This window comes from Lutra lutra, chromosome 4 (assembly GCF_902655055.1).
Source record: "Lutra lutra chromosome 4, mLutLut1.2, whole genome shotgun sequence".
In the NCBI taxonomy this organism is placed as follows: domain Eukaryota; kingdom Metazoa; phylum Chordata; class Mammalia; order Carnivora; family Mustelidae; genus Lutra; species Lutra lutra.
In genome coordinates this window covers 164350326-164370618 of record NC_062281.1, presented here as the reverse complement: position 1 = coordinate 164370618, position 20293 = coordinate 164350326, and the positions used below count along the sequence as shown (strand labels likewise).

At 52.5% G+C, this 20293-nt stretch overlaps 1 protein-coding gene across 1 annotated transcript in view; it reads right to left on the bottom strand.

Moving 5' to 3' along the window:
- Nucleotides 1–9249, bottom strand: part of SLC2A1 (solute carrier family 2 member 1) — a 28291-nt gene extending 19042 nt beyond the window's left edge. Inside the window, exon 1 of the mRNA XM_047726072.1 lies at nt 9084–9249. Coding sequence (XP_047582028.1) covers nt 9084–9101 — 18 coding nt within the window. The 5' untranslated portion in view covers nt 9102–9249. The remainder of the gene's footprint in view (nt 1–9083) is intronic.
- Between the last annotated feature and the right edge of the window lie 11044 nt (nt 9250–20293).

Below are 20293 nucleotides of genomic sequence, written 5' to 3'. Positions count from 1 at the left end.
CTCAGTGACCCATGCTCCAGGCCCTGGATGACACAGACCCCAGTCCTGACATCAAGGTATTTTGCCTGGGACAATCGAAGACAGGTTCGTAGGAGGTGACATTGAAGTTGGCCATGAAGGACATACAGAGTCTGCCAAGCGGGGAAGCAGTGGAAAGACTGCATTCCAGGTAGACAGAACAGTCTGTAAAGTGGGAAGAAGAAGAGGGGCCTGATTCTGCCGGATTAAACAGGCAGTGCTCAGTGTGGCTGGATGTTAGATGCAGGGGAGGAGATCCCCCCCCACCCGCCCCCGCAAGGAGGCACACCCCCACCACACCCAGCGGGATCTGGGCTGAGCTCAGGAGACCCAGGCGGGAAAGCAGAGAATAGCTTCTCTTCACTTCGGAGCTGGGACAAGAAGAGACCTCTGGGCTCAGGTTCCTCACAGAGAAGAATGGGGGATCCGAGTTCCTTCCCTAAAGATTTGCTGTCAAGTTCAGTATCCATGGCCATTAGGGAGCCTGGCAGGGTTCACCTGACAAGCATCTGCTGACCTGGGAAGCACGGGAAGCTACTCTCCCTTGGGCCACCACAGCACCACCTACCCCCACCTGCCACCTGTGGCTCATCCAGGTGCCACAATGAAATCCATTCATTCCGCACCTTTATTTAGGTGTCAAGCTGACCAACTAGTTGGTGGCGACTTGGAGAAGGGGAACAAACCCACGGCTGTGGCTTTCTTGTGAAGCCTTCTTTAAGAGTGGAAGCGTAATGTGGAATCTGGAATCTAGAATCTGTGACCCCCAGGAGCCCACCCTGGTCACCCATCTGGGACCACCCTGGGGCTGAGGCTACCTTCTAGAAGAACCTGCCCTCTCACAGGGTTTTTGCCCTAGTTTCGTCCCCTGCAATTCACCCACCAGTCTGGGAACTCCCTCCAAGAATGGGGCCTGAGTCTCACCCAGCTCTGCAGCCAGAGCGCCCAGGGTTGGGCACAGTACAGATCATTCATTCGTAACCGCTTCCGAATTTACCTTTCAGGGTATTTATTTGGCCAGAAAAGCGCTCTTCCTAACAGATTTTACCTCGGCCATTTATCGAACCCTGGGTGGGCACTGGAACATCAGCTCTGAGAGGCACAAACAGGCTAACAGTAACTCCCACGGCCCGGGACTTGAGAGGAAAGACCTCAAGTTCAAATTTGGGCTCTTCTAGGAGTGCCATAGGCCTCTCAGTTCAGCACATGCCCAGGCTCAGGGACCAGCCTACAGAGGAGGACCTCACACCCCCACCCCCATCAGCCCTATCCTAATGCAAGGGTCCTAATGCAGGGTCAGCCTGAGGACTTCTCCTCCCACATACCGGGATGCCAGATGGCACACTGGCCATGTCGAGTAACTTGCTAAGCACTGTGGCCTTTTGACCCTTGCCCAGGTGCCCTTCCTCAGCACCGTGCTCCAGCCCTGGGCTTGGCCGGCAGCAGGCCCTTAGTCAATATTGGCAGAGGGAGGGCTTTCCCTGTAGGAGTAGGGTCCCGTGTTGGCTTGATCCAGACGCTGCTTCTATCCCATCCTCCTCCCACAGCTTCTCAGGTGGTTTCCTGACGGGCACGGAAGCACACGACATAGTCTTTCTAACAGCTTGGTCCCCAAGTTCTAAGGAGGACAGGAGGGGGTGAGGCAGGGGAGTATGAAACCCATAACAGCTCCCCTCCTTTTTTATTTATTTTGTGTATGTTTTTCCCAAGATCGCATTTGAACAAAATTCTGGGCATTAAAATAGAAAGACCCCCCCCCCCCAATTGCTATTAACAGTCTCATGTGACAGATGAGGAGCCTAAGGTCAGAGGGCAGACTCCCAGGATCGTTAGCAAACAAAAGCCAGGGCTGGGCCTTGAGTTCTTTGGATTCCTTGACTGGCAATTTACCCTCTGGCCCCTTCCATCCTGCCAACTCTTTTCAAAAAGAAGAGGGATGGGTCCCCCTTCCAAAGCCTAACCTGCTGGTGACCTCAGGCAACTCCTCTGGAGGCCATACCCTCTGGCTTTCCAGTGAGGTCAGGACTTCTGCATGCTTGGCTGGGCCTCCCCAGCATCCCGCGGTGGCCCTGGGGGCAGAAGGCACTCCTTAGTCTTGCAAGCAGAGAGGAGGAGGGAGCTGTTGCCTTTCAGCACCCGCTGCCCCAGCAAGGTACCTGGTCCCATGCCAGCGGCTGCTAGCGTGCCCCGATTCAGCCACCTTGGACACGCTATGGGAGAGACACTGCTCCCACCTCACAGATGAGAAAATGGGGCGTTGGGAGAGGGGAAAGCAGATAACCAGAAGGTCCTCAGCCTCTGTAATGCCTCCGGCAGGAGGTCTATGACGCCAAATCCCATGCCCTTCCTGCTCATGTCCTCCCCCTTGCTTCCGGGCACCGGTCCCTGAAGGAAACAAGGTTCCTACCTGGTACTCTCTATGTAGGTCAACTTCTATTCTAGAGACTTTTGGGGCCTTGCCCAGTCTGAGCCAGGACAGCCCAGGCCAAAGCTCAGAAACCTCTGGCCATTTGATTGGATCTTGCTCTAAGCCAAAGTTGGCAAACTAGGGTCTGTTGGCCAAACCCAGCCTGCCAGCTAAGAACGGAGTTTCCATTTTTAAGTGGCTGGAAAAGAAAAAAAAAAAATGACTAATATTTTGTGACACATAAAAATGCTATCAAACTCCAATTTCAGTGACCACAAATAAACATATTACTGGAACACAGTCACACTCATTGATTTATATATTGTTTACAGCTGCTTCTGCATGACAATGACACAAGGGGATCACAGAGCAGAAAAAGTTTGTCAGCTCCTGCTTGAAGCCCTAGGTCCTTGGAACTGCTCTGTGTTGGGGAGCCTGGGTGGCTCAGTCAGTTAAGCGTCTGCCTTCAGCTCAGGTCATGGTCATGATCTTGGGGTCCCTGGGGTCTACTCCCCCTTCAGGCTCCCTGCTCCTGGGGCGAGGGGCAGGGAGCCTGCTTTCTACCTCTCCCTCTGCCTTTTGCTCCCTGTGCTTGTGTTCTTTTCACATACATAAAATCTTTAAAAAAAAAAAAAAAAAAAGAGAGAGAGAGAAAGAGAACTGCTCTGTACAAACCTAGCCCATGTGCACAGGATTTTCAAAGCCTTCCAGGTAAAACCAAATCATCCTCTCTAAATAACCCAAAGGTATCTGTCCTAAAACAAAACCTAAGTCGCTCCCGGGGCTGTGTGCAGGTACCAGCCATCTGGAAAAGCCGATACCCATTTAAAGGGTGAGATGGGCACCAATTCAACCCTGATGAAATTCACTGGGTCAGACCATGAGAATATGCAGAGGTCCCTGTCCGTGGACAAGTTTAAGTCCCAGCTCCCCCTACTAGTGTGACCCGAGAAAGCCCACTCCCTCCAGACCTCTTTTTCTCCAAAAGAGAGGTTTCCTAATAAGCCGTTACTTAGGAATGCTTGTTCCCAAAGCTATTCTAGCCAATGGGCATTCAGCACTAAACCAAACCAACCCCCCTGCCTCCTTGAAACTTGGTATTTCAGTTAGGGGTGGGAGGGCAGAAAATAAAACCTCAATACCTCAGGTGGCACATGATATGAAGAAAAAGTGATGCGGGTGCCAAAGCTTCATAATGGTGGGACATGCCTATAATGGAATATTATGCAGCTGCTGGAAAGAATGCAACACATCTGTATGTCCTTGATAGGAAGGGAGTGCGAGGACCGACTGTTAAGGGAAAAAGCAAGCAGAAAAACAAGGTGTCAGATGTACATTTTGTGGAAGGAAGCGGGAGAAAATGTACTTGTAGAGATGATACTTGCTTGTATGGGCAGAGCAAATACATCTGTAGATACTGATGTCTGAGGGATGGTGGGCAAACAGAAGGGGCTGTGCAGGGCACACAGAACTATGTAGAAAGTGTGATCCATTTATAGGCACGCGCACACACACACATGCCCAAAAAGAGGTCTGTGAGGAGAAACACCAAACAAACCGTTACAACCAGGAGAAGATGTTTACTCTTTCTCTTTGTATGCTTCTCTATCACTGACTCCATCATTTCTGTATTTTTTTTTCCTAAGATTTTATTAATTTATTTGACAGAGAGATAGAGAAAACACAAGCCAGGGAAATGGCAGAGGGAGAAGCAGACTCTCCATCAGATGTGGGGCTCGACCCCAGAACCCTGGGATCATGACCTGAGCCCGAAGGCAGATGCTTAACTGAGCCACCCAGACGCCTCTCGTTTCTGTCATTTTCAAAGAATCTATGACCTGACCCAGAGAAGTAGATATTATCCCCACCGCAGTTGAGGAAACAGGTTCCAACAGAAGGTGTGGCTTCCCTGAGGTCAAATGGTAGAGCTGTTTCAGTCCGCTCCCTTTCCTCCCTTTCCTGCCGGCTCGCACATACCAGCGGGAGGCCAGCTCTGGGACAGGCAGTCTGGGGGCACGTCCTGTCCAGCAGAGGCCTCAGTGGCCGAAGGTTCCGTAAGCTGGATCTGGCAAGAGGTCTCTCCCCTTCCAGGGTGCCGATGCCCTGAAGAAGCCAAAGCCAGCAAGGGGTGGGTGCCGAGGCCTTGGAGAGGGTGAACCGAGCCCTGATCGTGCCCGGAGTTCAAGGCCTGGGCGCCTGGCTCAGTTCCTATAAAACCCCACCGTTTATGATTTCGTTACCGCCTCCCTGGCCTGGTGGCTGGACGGCACAGCCTCCGGCTCCGTTCCACCCCTCCCACGGAGGGAGGTAACAATCAGAGGTTTGTTTTGGTGACCAGGCCTGGGCCTGCCAGCCTGGTCACAGCCTCTCTGTGAGGCCACGAGACCAACCAGGAGCCTTCTCAGCCTCCACCATCTGGGGGAGGCCAGTTACCGAACTGAGTGGCTTTGTCACCTGTGCGCCCAGAAGTGAAGCGGGGGAAGGGTGAGGCTGCAGGTCCCAAGCCAATGTTGCACACTTCCCCCTTTGTTCTAGGCCTCCCCAGCTCTGCCAGCCCCAGGGGAGGGGGAACTGGATGCCTTGTACCCTCAGAGCCAGAGAGGCACTCTAGGCCCTGACACCCCATGACCAGGAGGCACTGGGTAGAGTTGAGCTCCCTGAAGTCACAAGCTGATTATGGGGGATTTGGGACTGACCCAGTACTGTGGCAAGCAGGGCTGGGTCCCCAACGGGCTCAGCGTGGGACAAGGATCCTGATGGAGATGTTTACACTGTCTGTGCACCCAAAATGGCCAAGCAAAGGGTCTTCCTACCTAAACAGCCACCACCTTGAGTTGGGGAACAGGGCCAGTCTCATCATACCTGCCATGGGGTAGCAGGTTTCCAGCTCCAAGGCTCTGAAGAGAGTCACTTGCCCAAGGTCATACTTTCCTGAGGACATGTTTTGCTTCCATTCACAGAAGGATTTCGGTTGTCGAGTTATGTCTAATCCCACTTTTTGACTCCGACTTCACCAGAAGGAGCTTGGAAGTCCTGGAGGGTGGGAATTCCTATTGCTCTGGGGTGAGTGGAGGGGCGCACACTGGGCAGGGCTGTGGAAAAAATCTTTTTTTTTTTAAATGCTCAGGAGTATCTCCAATTCTTTGTGACAGCCTTCTCTTAGACAAACGTCTTTCCTTCATGGGCCCCAGTTTCCCCCATCTGTCAAATGGAGGGCTGGGCCGTGCACTGGAAAGTTCCTTCCGGCTCTTTTCCTGATGCTCTTAGGCCATCCCAGAGAGGCTGGCAGCATGTTCTGCAGTAGGAGGCTCAGTGTGTGACCTTGGGAAAGTCGTTTTTCATTGGACAGTGATGTCACTGTGGCCTGTATCTCCCTCAGAGGGGAGGGCAGGGCAGCGACATTAGTTGACCCAGCTCTGGGCCCCGCAAACCCGCTTCCCAACAAACCCCTGTTACAGAAGAACTGGCTGGTGGGACCTTTAATGATCTACTCAACCGACCGACACTCACTGCCTGGGAATCCCGGCAAAAGCTCCCATTGTCAGAATGTCAAACTTCTGGACAGAGGCCACAACCCGGGTACAGTACCTGGGACCCAGGTAAGTGCAATGGATCTCAGGAGTCCAGGGAAGCAAGGAACATTTATGGAACCTCTATGGGGACAGAAACATTTTCTTCCTAAAATCTTAGACTCTAATAATGAAAATGACATCACCCTGCCGACGAGGCAACTGAACTAAACTGGGAATTCAAAACCACATACATACACAGGACTTTAAAATTAAAAGTCTATGCTCTTCATACCACTGAGGGGCTGAGGAGCCCTGCAGATCTCTGATTTCTCCTTTATCTGGAAGACAGAGAAGGTGGAGGCCCAGGAGAGGCCCCAGGCGCCACAAGGGACTAGCCAGGAATTCTTCACAAAGGGTGAGAGGTCCTAGGGCTGGGCTCAGGGATCTCCTAGCCAACTGCCCAGGAGGGGGCATGAGCGAACCTCTGGCTGAGAGGGGAGGCATTCAACCTGTCCCCCACTTCCTCCTACTCAGTTGAACTCAGCACAATGTGCAGAGGACACGAGAGAACACAGCAAAGTCCTTTGGGTCTATTCTCAGTGCCTAAGAGATGAAGGGGAACACAGCAGAAAAAACTTCAGGGGCGCCTGGCTGGCTCAGTTGGTAGAATGTACAACTGTTGATCTTGGTGTTGTGAGTTGGAGCCCCGTGATGGATGCAGAGATCCCCCCCCCTTTTTTTTAGTATTTTTTTTTTTTTAAAAAGAGAGAATTTCAGAGTCAGACACACCTGACTGAAAGACCTCAGGCAAAGGACAAACCCTCTCCAGGCCTTAGTCTAACATCGTGCACAAAAGGGCTGTGCTTGCTGACCAAATCAGCAGTCTCTAAAAGGAAAGGCTTTATTCTAGAATGTATACTAATGACCCAGAGAGGGTTTAGCAAAAATGAAAAAAATTTTTAACCATAACTATTATCTGTGTGTCTTTTTAAATTTCTACCTTAGGCAGGCATATAGTCTACTAGCATAAGAGTGTATACACATGAATTTGTAAATATAGATAAACCACTGAGAAGGAGGTGCTCCAAAGTAATTTACTGATGGGCAGACAGTCCTAAGTCTGGAAGGTATTGCATGAAAACACCCACTGGTTACAGCATTTAGAACCAGCTCCTACGTATAAGGACAGCCTTTGAGTTTAGGCAGAATCTCCCGTTGGCCCAAAATTCAAGAAAGGGTGTGGTGAAAGGGGTCAGCGGAGACTGAAAGCCCTTTTGGATTGGCCTGGGTTCAAATCCAGCTCCACCACTGACTAGCTGTGTGATTTTTGCGAAAGTTACCTCTCTTCTCTGAGCTCCAGACCTACGAGGGTCAGTAACACAGCGGCATCTTAGCCAAGAGGCTAGGAAACTCTAAGTGGCTGCTGATTTTCTCCCCCACTTTTCTGTGTCTGCTCAGAATACTCACTTACCCACTCATAAACACCCAGGTCCTGCCCAACAGGACAGTTCTTACTTTTGAAGTAAAAAGGAAAAAGAAAAAGGGGAAAATAAGGTGATTTCTTTTACAGACAGAGGAACTGAGGCCCAGAGAGGTGAAGTGGGCTGTCAGAGCACAGAGATAATACAGCAAAGGTCTCAAGGCCTTCCCACTCGCCAAAATCACTTGCTTTATTTTTGTTTTGTCATATCCATATGCCAAGACAGCGACTGACGGCTGACTGCTGGGTTTGCGGCTCAGGGTCTCACCTAAAGCCCAAGGGCCAGCGTGGGTGATACAAGTTCCGTGGATTCAACAGGTATGTACGACCGAGGACAGCCAGGCGTCGGGCAGGCGCCACTCTGGCCAGACAAGACCCCGCTCAGTCCCACTGGACACCTCCACGGCCCAAAGGAAGGGCAGTGCAGATAGAGTTCAGTCCTATCCCCGCATTCCACGTTTTAAAAGGGGGGGGGGGGGACCCTTGTGCCTCCCTTGCCAAGGAGCTGGGAAAATTCGGGGAGGGAGCTTCAAAGAAAAAAGTCACTTTAAAATATTCGTCGCGAGGGGAAAGGGAGGGTAAGAAAGAAACAATGCCCTGCACGCAGGAGGGGATCGACAAATATTTGTTGAAAAGGAACCGTTCTGGAAGTCACAAAGAGCCCCTGCAGGACGAGTCTCTCTACGAGACGAAGAAAGAGATCCCTATCTGGGCAGTTGTTTGTCCCCAGGGGAAGAGGCCACATCTAGAGCACGGAGTGTCCCCCGGACCCCAGGACCCGGATCCCGGCGTGCGCTCCTCCAGATCTGCTCTGGCTTGGGGTCCCTTCCCGGCCCGGCCCACCCCCCCACCCGCCCGGGGCTCGCGGCGGCGGCCCCCCGGGAGATCCCTCGGCCCTGCCCCGCCCCAGCAGGGAAACGTGCCACCTCGGAGCACCTCTCCCCGGTACTTGGCAAAGCTCTGGGGCCTGCACTACGAGGCAAGAAGGCCCTCAGAGGCCGGCTTTCCGTCTCCGCCCCGGAGCCGGGCATTCTGGAGTTGGAGCCCCCGCCTGAAAAAAGTGCCCTCCGCCTCGGAGCCTCGGAGCCCTGCCGCGGGAGACCGCGGGAGGCCGCGTCTAGCGCCAAACAGCAGGCCGCGCGCGTAGGGCGGCCCCCGGGAGAAGCGCGCAGCGGCTCCGAGCCCGCCGAGTGGGGGCGGGTCCCGCCGCCTCAGCGCGCCGAGGCCGGGGCCGGGCCGGGGGCTCGGCCCGCTCAGCCAATGGGCGCCGCGCTCGAGCCCCCTCCCTCGCTCCGGGAGGAGTCGGCGCGGGGCCTCCGCCGGGGAGAGCGTGAGCGACGTGCAGCGCCTGGGCCCTGGATGCCCCGGCCCCGCCGGGCCGCGTGGACGGCGCGGCGCCCCCGGAAGGAAGCCAGTTATCGGTGCGGGCGCCAACTACGCACGCTGCACCCTTGCGCCCGCCACATCCCGAGCCCATCCGCACCCGCGCCCCCCGCCTTGCCAGAGCGCGGCGCTGCAGGCCGGCGCCGAAGGAGGCTCAGAGAGGCGCGGCGCCCGCCCCGGGCGCACAGCGCGGCGGGGCGGCGGGGGGGCTCGGGCCGGCGGAGGGTCGGAGAGGTCCGCGCCTTTGTTCCGGGAGGGGAGGGCCGGCGGGCGCGCGACTCACCTTGCTGCTGGGCTCCATGGCCGCGCTGCGCCGGAGGCTCTGGCAGCGCCGGGTGCGCGGGCGGGGACGGGCGGACAGGCGGCGCGCTCCGGCTCGGGCTCCTGCTCCGCTTCGGAGACTCCGACTGCGACTCTGACTTCGGTCCTTTGGCCTCCTGCTCCCTGGCGAGCTCGCTCCCAAGCCCCGCGGCCCACGAGCTCCGCGCTAGCCGGGGTTACCTCTAGCTTCTCGCCTTGAGCCCGCGGCGGTAGAGTTTATAGGACCCCAGCCATTGGCTGGCGCTGCGGTGTGTGTCGGGGGGGGGTCGTGTGGGCAGGGCTTGAGGGCGGGGCCTGGGGCACGTCCGGGGCGGGGCTCCGCGGGGAGGGGGTTCGGGGGAGGGGGGCTGGAGGGCACCCTAACGGCTCCGCGCTCTGGCTGGGGGGTCTCTCCCCGCTGCCTGTGCCCCGAGTCCGGGGAAGCGCGCTCGCTGTGTGACGCTAAGCCAGTGTGCACACCTCTCTGAGCCTCAGCGACCTCTAGCAAAATGGTGGAGCTGTACAGCGAATTGGGACCGGCGTAGGATAGCGCTTTAGAGCGAGGACTCTGGAGTCGTCACTGCGCCACTGGATAACTTCGGCAAACTAAAGATAATAATAGTACCATCTCATAGGTTTGTTATGAAGAGTAAGTTAGTGAAAATTTATAAAGTGTTCAGAACAGCGTCTGCTTCGTGGGAAGTGGTACTGGAGTATTTGTAAGATAAACTACAGGAGGTCTCCTTGGGAGATTTTCTCCTAACCCCCCTCCACCCCCGACATTCCTGCTTGCAAGCCAATCCTTGCTTTGGCACCATCTGGGCCCGCTGCCTGAAAATCCATACCCACCTCTTCTCTGGGCTTTCCTATCACCTTTGTGAACTCTTCTCTACTCCTGACAGTACATGTGAACCTATGGCGACAGGTGAGTGTGAAAAATATGAACGGCAAGAACACAGGAGTCCTTGGGTTTGGAGCCAGTTCTGTTGTATACCAGTCCTAGCACGAGTCTAGGCAACGCGCTGGCCTTTGAGCCCCCGCCTTACTACGGGTAAAACGGAATGAATACCACCTCCAGGCTCATGTGCTGTCATGAGAGATAAAATTTCCAGATAAGTCCATGAAGTACTCAGCACCTGCTGACACACAGCGAGTCCTTTTTTTAGTGGTAGTGGTATCATTTCAGCCTTATTTCCTCTTCTAAACCAGCGTCTTTCTTAAGACAGCAAAGGGAAAGACCCTCCCAGTGCACAGTCCTGAGGTGAGGCCAAGTGTCCCTTTCCCTGTGGAGAGGGACAAAGAGGGGTTACTTTGGCTGGAAAGGAGGAGGCTGAGCTGACCACGTGACTCCTGGACTCCTCTGTCCAGGCTGTGTGTCCAGTGCTGCTGAGAGGGCACCCTAGCTGGGCATGGAGCAGCCCACGGAACAGGGAGCAGGCCTCTTCCCAGCATATCTCTGCCCGGAGCTTCTGTTCCTATGGTCTCCCTGCTGCTCAGCCTGCAAAGCCTGGGGCTTCCTCTTGTGCCCCACATACCAGAGGCCACCAATTCCTGCTGCTTTCACTCTCTCTACCACCTACCTCATCCTCCCTCCCTTCCTCCCTGCTGTTTGCTGTGCCTCCAATCCTCTGGTCTCACCTCCTCTAGTCCTGATGGACACTCTTGGGCTCCTATGGCTGACGCTGCCCGAGAGGGCGTAGGCCCTCACTTAGTTTACAAGCTCTGGGCCTCACCTCTTCCACCCGCAGTTCTTCATCTCTGCCTTTGCTCGGGTTGTTACCTCTGCCTGACTCCCTCCAGCCCCGCCTCAGTGCTTCTGATGGCACAGAGTACCTCTGCAGTGGGGCTTCCAGAAAGTGTCCCAGAGTCCCCCAAGACAGAATCTTACCCTTCGGGGTTTTCTTCATGCGCTGCTGGTCCTGTCTTTCTGCCCCCAGATGGAGGATGGCATCTGTGGTGGAGACACATGGGGAAGGCGTGAAGGCAGGCAGTAATGAATGATCAGATGAGTAGCTAACATGCCTGTTTTCTGCCAACGCTTGCAGTCTTTCCTTAAGTACCTTTTTGGTTTGGTCACTTCCCGGCTCAAGGTCTCCATAGCTCTGTTTCCAAGCACGCCCAGTCTGTTGTGTGTGCCTTTTCCCAGCTGTGGGTATGTCTCACTCTGCCCCTGGGTCACACTCACCACCAGGCTCCCTTTCCTTCTCCAGGCCAGCCCCAGGTGGGTCGCTTCCCCCAGGGTCAGGGGCATGTGAGTCTGTTGCTAGCCTTATGGAGCTCCCAAACTGAAAAGGACACAGGAGGGGAAATGGACAGCAGTAATACAGGGATAAGAATGTGTACTGGAGAAGAACTCGTACCACAGGGGAAGGACAAGGGATAGAGAGAGCTTTAGGGAAGGAACGGGGCATGCTGAGCAGGGTTTAGAAGGCTAAATATGAGTTAGCCAGGTAGATTGTAGGGAAGGCCATTCTTGGCCGAGGGAAGAACATGCATAAAGACAGCAGGCAGAGAGAAATTGCTGAAAGGAAGGCAGACTCTAGACCACACCCAGAGACTAAGGGCAGACTCCCGGATTCAGACTCAGGAGTCCCAGCTCTGCAACTGACCTACCAATCATCACTGAGCAAATCCCTTCTCTCTGAACTTCAAGATTCATATCTATAAAATGGGTATAACAGTTCTCTCCTGGATCAGCCTGAGAAAAAATGGATATGTATAAAAGTTTATCGAAATAACAGTCCTGGGGCACTTGGGTGGCTCAGTGGGTTAAAGTCTCTGCCTTCTGCTCAGGTCATGATCCCAGAGTCCTGGGATTGAGCCCCACACCGGGCTCTCTGCTCAGCAGGGAGCCTGCTTCCTCCTCTCTCTCTGCCTACCTCGCTGCCTACTTGTGATCTGTCTGTCAAATAAATAAATAAATAATATCTTAAAAAAGAAAAAAAGAAATAAACAGTCCTAATTCATGATGTCAAATCAAATCCCCCTCCTCTGGTCAGGGTAGTACCAGAAGACAAAGCAAGAGCAGCCAGAAAAAGAGCTTTCCTTTTGCCCCACCTCACCGTACCTGCCCAGACAGACCCCCATTCTCTGCTTGAAATTCCGTTTCTAGGTGTTCTCTCTCTGTAAAAGTTTTATGAGCCCCTAGACGCTACAGTTTCGAGGTAAATTCATGAGAAGCTATTAACACTGGATCAGAGGTTAGACTCTCAGGGGGGCTAGTTTATTTTTGGGGTGGCTGAGTCCTGGAAAACAGAATTTAACTCCAACCCCAGAGGGAATGCCTGAGAAAGTCTAAATGGCATCTGAGCCTGAAAGGTTGGGAGGCAGGAGAGGAGAGACCAGGAGCTAAGAATGCCTAGAGCGGGCCAGAAAGGTGCAGCCTGAGCCCCAAAGCCCCTGTGTCCACTGTGTAGGGAGTTGGGGAAAGAGGAGATGAAGTTAGGGGGAATTTGAGCCAAAAAAGCTGAAGAACAGGGGTCATAAAGGCCCTCATTTGCCAGGTTCTAGGATGTAAGACGTTATTCAGTGGGCAGTGGGGAGCCACGGAGGGTTTCTGAGCAGGGGTACGACGTGAAGAAATCTCAGCCTCCCCTCAAGCCTCCCCTACCCTGAGGCTTTTAAGAAGGCTGGGAGGAGGCTGCGGAGTCCTAGTGCTGGGCTTGGAGGATCCAAGGGCCCCCCTCACTCCCCCCAACCCCTAACTGTGCTCACACTGGCCGCTTTGTTCCCCAGAGGCTGCCTTCAGCCCTGGAAGGAACTCGGACTTTTTCTGGGTTTGATTCCAAGCAGTTCCAGCCCTAGCCAGGGGAGGAAGGGCTCTCAGGGACTGGAGGGGCGGTGCCAGGTGGCCCAGTGACGGCGCTGGGGTGCGTGCCTGAGAGCACGCACGTGGGCTCAGGGGCGCTGTGCTGGGCGGTCCTAGCTGCTCCACGAGTCTGGTGTGAGTAAGGCACCCGGGAAGAGGGTTTTTTTGTTTCCTTTTTTTCTTTTTTGCCTTTAAAGGCAAGCATCCCGGAGAAAAAAAAGCCTTGCTGAGTCAGCCATCGCTGCGGATGCGAGAGGGGCTGGCCTGGGTTGGGACGGGGATGGGGGGATGCGGGGGTGGGGGGGTGGGGGGGCGGCGCGGTCTGCTAATCCTCAGGATGTTTTGCAACTCAAATACTCCCAGGCTGCAGGTAAACGCGGGGCTGGACTCCAGGAAGGCCTGATGGACCAACCAGGACAGTTTTGGGTGTTTAATATTTTCATTCTGATTTGCACACCTGTTCAAAGCAGCTGCTCTCAAAGAACTTTTCAGTTCCCTTCTTTACCCTTGCTGTGCCCTTCCCCAGGCCTCTGCACACCTTCTCATCAAGGCTGCCGCCAGCTCGCTGATGCTTGGGGTGGGGGTGGGGTGTTGGGGTGCGGGCAGGGGGAACATATCGCTCCAGCATCCTCTCCTGAGGGCCAGGCTTATCTGGACAGCTCTCTCCAGGTCAGCCCTTGGAATGTCCCATAGGTACCTGGCACTCACGTTGTTTAAATCTAGACTCATCTTCCCTCCCTCCCAGTGCCCACTCCAGAGATGGCTCCTCTGTCCACCAAACTGGGCAAGCCAGAGATGTAGCATCTTCCTTGCCTCCTCTCTCTCCCTCATCCCCAATAGCCAGTCAGTCCTGTGACCTCTGTCCTTACAAAATATCACTGGAATTCACCCTCTCCTCCTCATCCCCACAGGCCCAGAGCCAGCAGGGTCTAGAACCCCTGTGTATCCATGCACCCACCTGCTGCCACACTGGTCTCTAAAACACCCAGCCACCACCTCCTTCCCTTGTTTAAACATTTTTCCTGGGCATGCTTCAACATGGTTATGTCTCACAGACATAATCTGGAGTGAAAGAAGCCACATGCAAAAGAGCGTGATTTCATGCGTCCAAAGTTCAAAAACAGGCAAAATTTACCCCTGGGATTAGAAGTCTGGACAATAGTTACCCTTGTAGGGGAGGCAGTGACTGCGAGGGGAGCTGATATCAGGTCTGGGACAAAGGTAAGGCAGGGTCAACATTACTGATGTTTTCCTTTTGCCCTGAGCTTTCCATACGACTCAACACGACACTATTACTAATCCTGTCTTATTTAAAATTTTGATATTTTGTCATCATGGATTTTTTGGCATGAATTTTGATTTTTAAAAGCTATCACATTGGGGCGCCTGGGTGGCTCAGTCATTGGGCTGTTGCCTTCAGCTCAGGTCATGATCCCAGGGTCCTGGGATCAAGCCCCGCATCGGGCTCCCTGCTGAGCGGGGAGCCTGCTTCCCTTCCTCTCTCTCTGCCTGCCTCTCTGCCTGCTTGTGATCTCTGTCAAATAAATAAATTAATTTTTAAAAAATCCTTAAAATAAACAAAAAAAAAAGCTATCACATTGAAGCATTGTTTATCGTGATGACTGTGCTTTCAACACCCCCTTAAATTTTACTGTGGAGGTGGGTGCCTCACTTGCCATATCCTGGTCCTGACCCTGCTGGTAATGTTTTGTAATCAGGGTGTTGGTTACACAGGTGTGTTCAGCTTGTGAAAATTCATCAAGCTGTACACCTCCACTTTTTACACTTTTCTGTATGCATATTAGGTATGCCTCCATTAACTTTTTTTTTTTTAGACTTTATTTATTTATCTGACAGAGAGAGATCACAAGTAGGCAGAGAGGCAGGCAGAGAGAGAGGAGGAAGCAGGCTCCCCGCTGAGCAGAGAGTCCGATGTGGGGCTCGATCCCAGGACCCTGAGATCATGACCTGAGCCGAAGGCAGCGGCTTAACCCACTGAGCCACCCAGGTGCCCCAACTTTTTTTTTTTTTAACTTAAAAATCCCAGATCCTTCCATGGTTCCAAGGGAATGTCTGCCATCTACTTCCTCTAGCATCTGCAACACCAAAACAGTACCTGGCACAAACTGGGACTCAGTACATATTTGTTGAATGAATGGGTACAGTATCATCCCAGTTAATTCCCACAAGAACTTGATGAGATGAATGTTTTTCTCTCCTATTTTCTTTTTTTGGATTTTATTTATTTATTTATTTCGAGAGAGAGCACGCACGAGGGCAGAGGCAGAGGGAGAGTGAGAATTAGACTCCCTGCTGAGCAAGGAGCCCAATGTGGGGCTTTATCCTGGGACCTGAGATTATGACCTGAGCTGCTTAACCCACTGAGCCACCCAGGCGCCCCTCTCTCCCTTTTTCTCAAAGAGTCAACAGAGATTCAGGGAAGTGAAGTCATTTGGCCAAGATCCGGGAGTAGGTAGTGGGATAGTGAACAGGTAGTGAGTGTCAATTCAAGCACCTCTGATGAAAAAAATTAAAAACCAAAACTCTAAGAAGCACCGCTTTACCTGGTCCAGCACCAGCACCGGCACTGGACCTGGGTCTGGCTCCGATCACTTAGATTACAATTTATTTGAGCCTTATCTTTCCCCAGGTAATGACCTCTTCCCAGGCTCAAGCACTCCCGTCTTCCCTCTGTCCCGTTAGTTACTTAGCACAAGGAAGAGGCTCTGTTTAATAAAGAAACGGAGCAAAGGACGAATGAATGAGAGGTCTGACAGCGATATGGGGTGAGTAGAACACAAGCCTTGGAGACAGATCTGCTAGTTGTGTGTCTTTGGGCATATTACTTGGACTTTCTGAGTCTCCATTTCCCCAACCGCAAAATGAGAGACTCAGTACTTACTTCAAAGATTTATTGAGAACAGGAAGTGAGAACATGGTTGTCGGGTGACTGGCATGTAATATATACTTGAAAATGGTAAATATGATAAATATTGCCTGTGTTTTCCATTCGCAAAGCCTGGGTTACTTCAGGGTGGCAGGAATCGACCTGTTTCAGTTTCCATGTACTGTTTTCTGGAGGTCTCCGGAATTGGAAGAAGGAGACCCCATGCAGCCCCCCAGGGTTTTCTTCCTCAAGCCTACAGGGAGAGAGAGTGCGGGATTTAGTCAGAAGTTGGCCTCATGGCCCAGCTCCATCCTGCCGGTGGTGCCGTCTCTGACAAGTTGCTCTCTCTCTCTCTGAGCCTTGGTTTTCTCTCTGTAAAATGGAGCTCAGAACAGTCTTGACCCCGTGGGGTTCTGGGGAGGGTTCAGTGGCTTGACCCTGGGCCTGGTGCCCAGTAGACTCTCCATTAAAGTTGACACTGAGGAATTAATCTGGCACCCTCAGATAGGATCAGCTAGGAGACCGGTGGGTCTCAGCCACCCTGAGAAGTCCAAGGACTGATGGGAAAAAAACAAATAAATAGCTTGGCTGGGCTCTGTTTTGTTCTTAGGACCTTATTTCTCCTGAGAAATGAAATAACACTGACTGTCCTTTATGCTAATACAACTTTTTGAGTGTGCAAAATACCTTCTCACAGGGGTGCCTGGGTGGCTCAGTGGGTTAAAGCCTCTGCTTTCGGCTCAGGTCATGATCCCAGGGTCCTGGGATCGAGCCCCACATCAGGCTCTTTGCTCAGCAGGGAGGCTGCCTCCCCCCTCTCTGCCTGCTTCTCTGCCTACTTGTGATCTCTCTCTCTCTCTCTCTGTCAAATAAATAAATAAAATCTTAAAAAGAAATACCTTCTCACATATCATTCCCTTACTCCTCACACCTTGTGCTGAGGGTAAGACTATATTCACATTTCCATGGGGCGGTTGAGGAAACTGAGGCACACGAAAGTTAAAGGCACTTGCTGGAGGTCACACCAAAGGAGAAATCTGGTAGCAAATTAAAGGTATGAAACGTGGACCCCTTAACTGCTGATACCACCATGCAGCTGCTTGGTTCCAGAAGCAGCAAGCAGCCCACATGACCCAGCAGGTGTCACACGGTGCTCACCCCCTCCCCCAGCCCCCACCTGGATGCCACCTGGCAGTCACATGCGAATTCATCACAGAATGCCAGCTGACTCACAGCGGTTATACCAGAGCAGGCTCACACTTCAGAAGAGGGAGAGTAAAAACCAGCTGGGAGCTCGGAGAAGCCCTCCCTTCCTCCTCGAGGCTTGAGATTAATATCCCAAATCCATGGCAGTTCAGCTCTGAAGAAAGGAAAAGTCTTGTGGGCTGGCTGGAGATGGAGATCTCTGCGCTCAGAGAGGGGTGGCGGTTCTGCTGCTCGCTGGGCTCTGCTGCAGATCTGCTGGGTGACTTCAGGCAAGTCGCTTTCTAAGCCCTTCTAAGTCTCAGTCTCTTCCATTTTGTAACAAAGGGGTTTTAACAGGTGTCTTGCAAGGCTCTTGTGGCTCTGTTTGAGAGGCCTTGTCATTAGAAGTCACGTGTATGGACAGTTTGCTGTGTGCCGGGCACATGACTAAGGGGTTGGCATGGACTTGTCTTCTCTCATTCTTCTAACCAATCCCAGATATACGGGTGCTACTCCATTTTACAAGGAGGGCAACTGAGGCACAGTTCCAGAGCAAGTTGCCTCAGGTCAAGCAAGTGAGCAAGTGGCAGATCTGAGAACTGAACCCAATCTGTCCCTAGAGCTCTCACAAACTGCTCTACACCTACTCCGTTGGTCTTGCTAGACCTCATTTTTCTCATTTAAAAAAGTGATAAAATATACAGAACATAAAATTTACCATGTCAACCATGTGTAAGCGTATGGTTCCATGCCATTACGTCCTTTCGTGCTAGTTGGGCAACCATCACCGCCCTCCATCTCTGGAATTTCTCATCTTCCCCAAGGGAAACACCTTACCCATTGAACCCCCCAGCCTGAGGCAACCACCTTTTCCCTTCCAGTCTCTATGAATTTGATTGCTCTAGGGACCTCATAGAAACTTTCTCATCTTTAACTATGCTAATAAAAGTCAAGGGTTGTTTGCTTCTTCTCTCTGTGGGGCGGTTGGCTCAGACCTGGATTTAAATTCCAGCTCATCCATTCAACAGCTGTGTGACCTCGGGCAGGTTGCTTCATCTGTCCTCATCTCTCATTTCCACATCCCTCAAATTGGCCTGAGAGCCCTGCCTCGGGGCTGTTGGGAGGATCACAGGAGACAATGGGTGAAGGCGTTTGGAAAGTCCAATGCCACTTCTGGAGCTCGTCTCCTTCCTGGAGCCCTGGGACCGGGACAGGCTTAGATGTATAGGTTAAGAGCTGGAAAGATACTCAGATTGTACATTTCAGCCTACTTAGAGATGAGAGGACTGAGGCCCAGAGAGGTGGAAATGACTTGTTCAAAGTCACACATGGACATCTATGCATCCGTATACATCTGTGCCCTGGGCGCAGTGCCCTGCATGAGGCAGGTGGCCAACAGATATTTGCTGCTGAAGCTGGAAGGTGGAGGCCATGGCATAGAGAGAGGGCCTTGACTGCTGGGCTATGGGGCCCTCCCCTCAGGCAGCTCGTATTCCATCCTGCCTACCTGGTTTGGCTTTGTTTGTTTAAAGATTTTATTTATTTAAGAGAGAGAGGGAGAGAGTGCAAAGCAGAGGGAAGGGCAAAGGGAGAAGGAGAAGCAAGGCTTGCTCCCAGGACCCCGAGATCATGACCTGAGCCAAAGGCAGATGCTTAACTGATTGAGCTCTCCGGGAGCCCCCTGTGTACCCAGTTTTTTACGGTGGCTGGTAGAGCCTCTGCTTATGGAAGGTGCTGAGGCAATATTCTTCTGTCTTGGGTTGTTCTTTTTACTGGCTCCCAGAGGCCTGGCCTTGTGGTGGAGAGTCCCTTCTTTCTCAAACCCATAGAGTAGTAATTGTGACAAATTTTTGGTTGCAAGCATAAATGCATTTGAGCCAACTTCAGCCACCATTACTCAGTGAGGTGGTAGCCACCAGGATGGTCTGTGTGGATTATCTTGGGAATATGTAAAGAGCTTTCTGTTTTGTTTTGTTTAAGATTTTTTTAAAAAATTCATTTGAGAGAGAGACAGAGAGCATTAGCCAGGGGGAGAGGCAGAGGGAGAGGGAGATACAGACTCCCCGCCGAGCCAGGAGCCTGACCTGGAGCTCGATCCCAGGACCCTGAGATCATGACCTGAGCCAAAGGCAGATACTTAACCGACTGAGCCATCCAGGTGCCCCAACAACATTTTTCAAAGTAAAGATACATACGTAATATAATCGAATCTCTAGACATACATGCTAAATGTTAATTGAAATTATGGGTAGTAGAGTTAGGGGTCATGGTTTTTTTCCCTCTTTTGTAATATCTGCATCTTTTTGATTTTTTTTCTAAAGAATCAGTTTCAGTTGAGTGATGATAAAACAACTGTTACGGGACTGCAGTGTGTGCTAAGGCATTTATTTGCTTGTTCAATAAGTAGTACACATCTAGGACGTGATGGTGTTTGGGAAAGCTGCACAATGTCTGGCCAGTAGTAGAGGCTCAATCATCACGGGACGGCTGAGGCTCTGCCTTCAGGGTGGGGGGCACACAGGGTACTAGGCGCTCAGACACAGGTCCTTCCGCTCTAATGGTCTATATACACTCTGAAAATCTAGGAGATGAAGACACTGGGGTGTTTCAGCTCTCCATTGCCATGGAATGGAAGAACAACTCCAAACCTAGTCAGTGACTTTGAACAGCAATGAGGTATTATTTCTCACGATTTTGTGGATTCGGCACTTCTGCTCCCCGTGGTGAAGCTGAATTTGCTCACGCAGTGACATTCAGCCAGATGCTTGGTGGGGGCCATCCTCAGCACACGGTGTCACATTCTCCTCTGTCTCCAGCAGCATAGCCTGGGCTTCCTTACAGCACTGGAGCTGGGGCCAATAAGGAGGGTTCCAAGAGGACAAACCCCAGTGTGGAAAGAACATATCAAGCCTGCTGGTATCCATGCAAATCATGCTGAATATAACTTGCTTTATCTAGAAGTGGCCCTAATAAAATCAGCAGACGCAAAGCCAGTGCGATGCAATGTGCTTCTGTCCACTGACTGAGGCTTAAGAAGGAACAGTGTTAATAGCTGAGCTCCTGACGGTAGAGATGAGGTCACTGTGTCCTCACGGTGCAGTTGGTTGGGGCAAGGGCTCTGCTTTCTGGCCCAGTGTCTGCGGGTCTTCCAGTAGTCACAGGGCGCACGGCCTCACCTGTCACACCTGCCACGTCTGCCACAGCCATCTTGGGTCTGTCCTTTCCCCTCTGACCCACTCCGGAGGGCCCTGATGATTAGGTCTGGACCTGGCCCACTCTGACAAACGAGAGTTATAAGAAGCCTGTAAAGCGG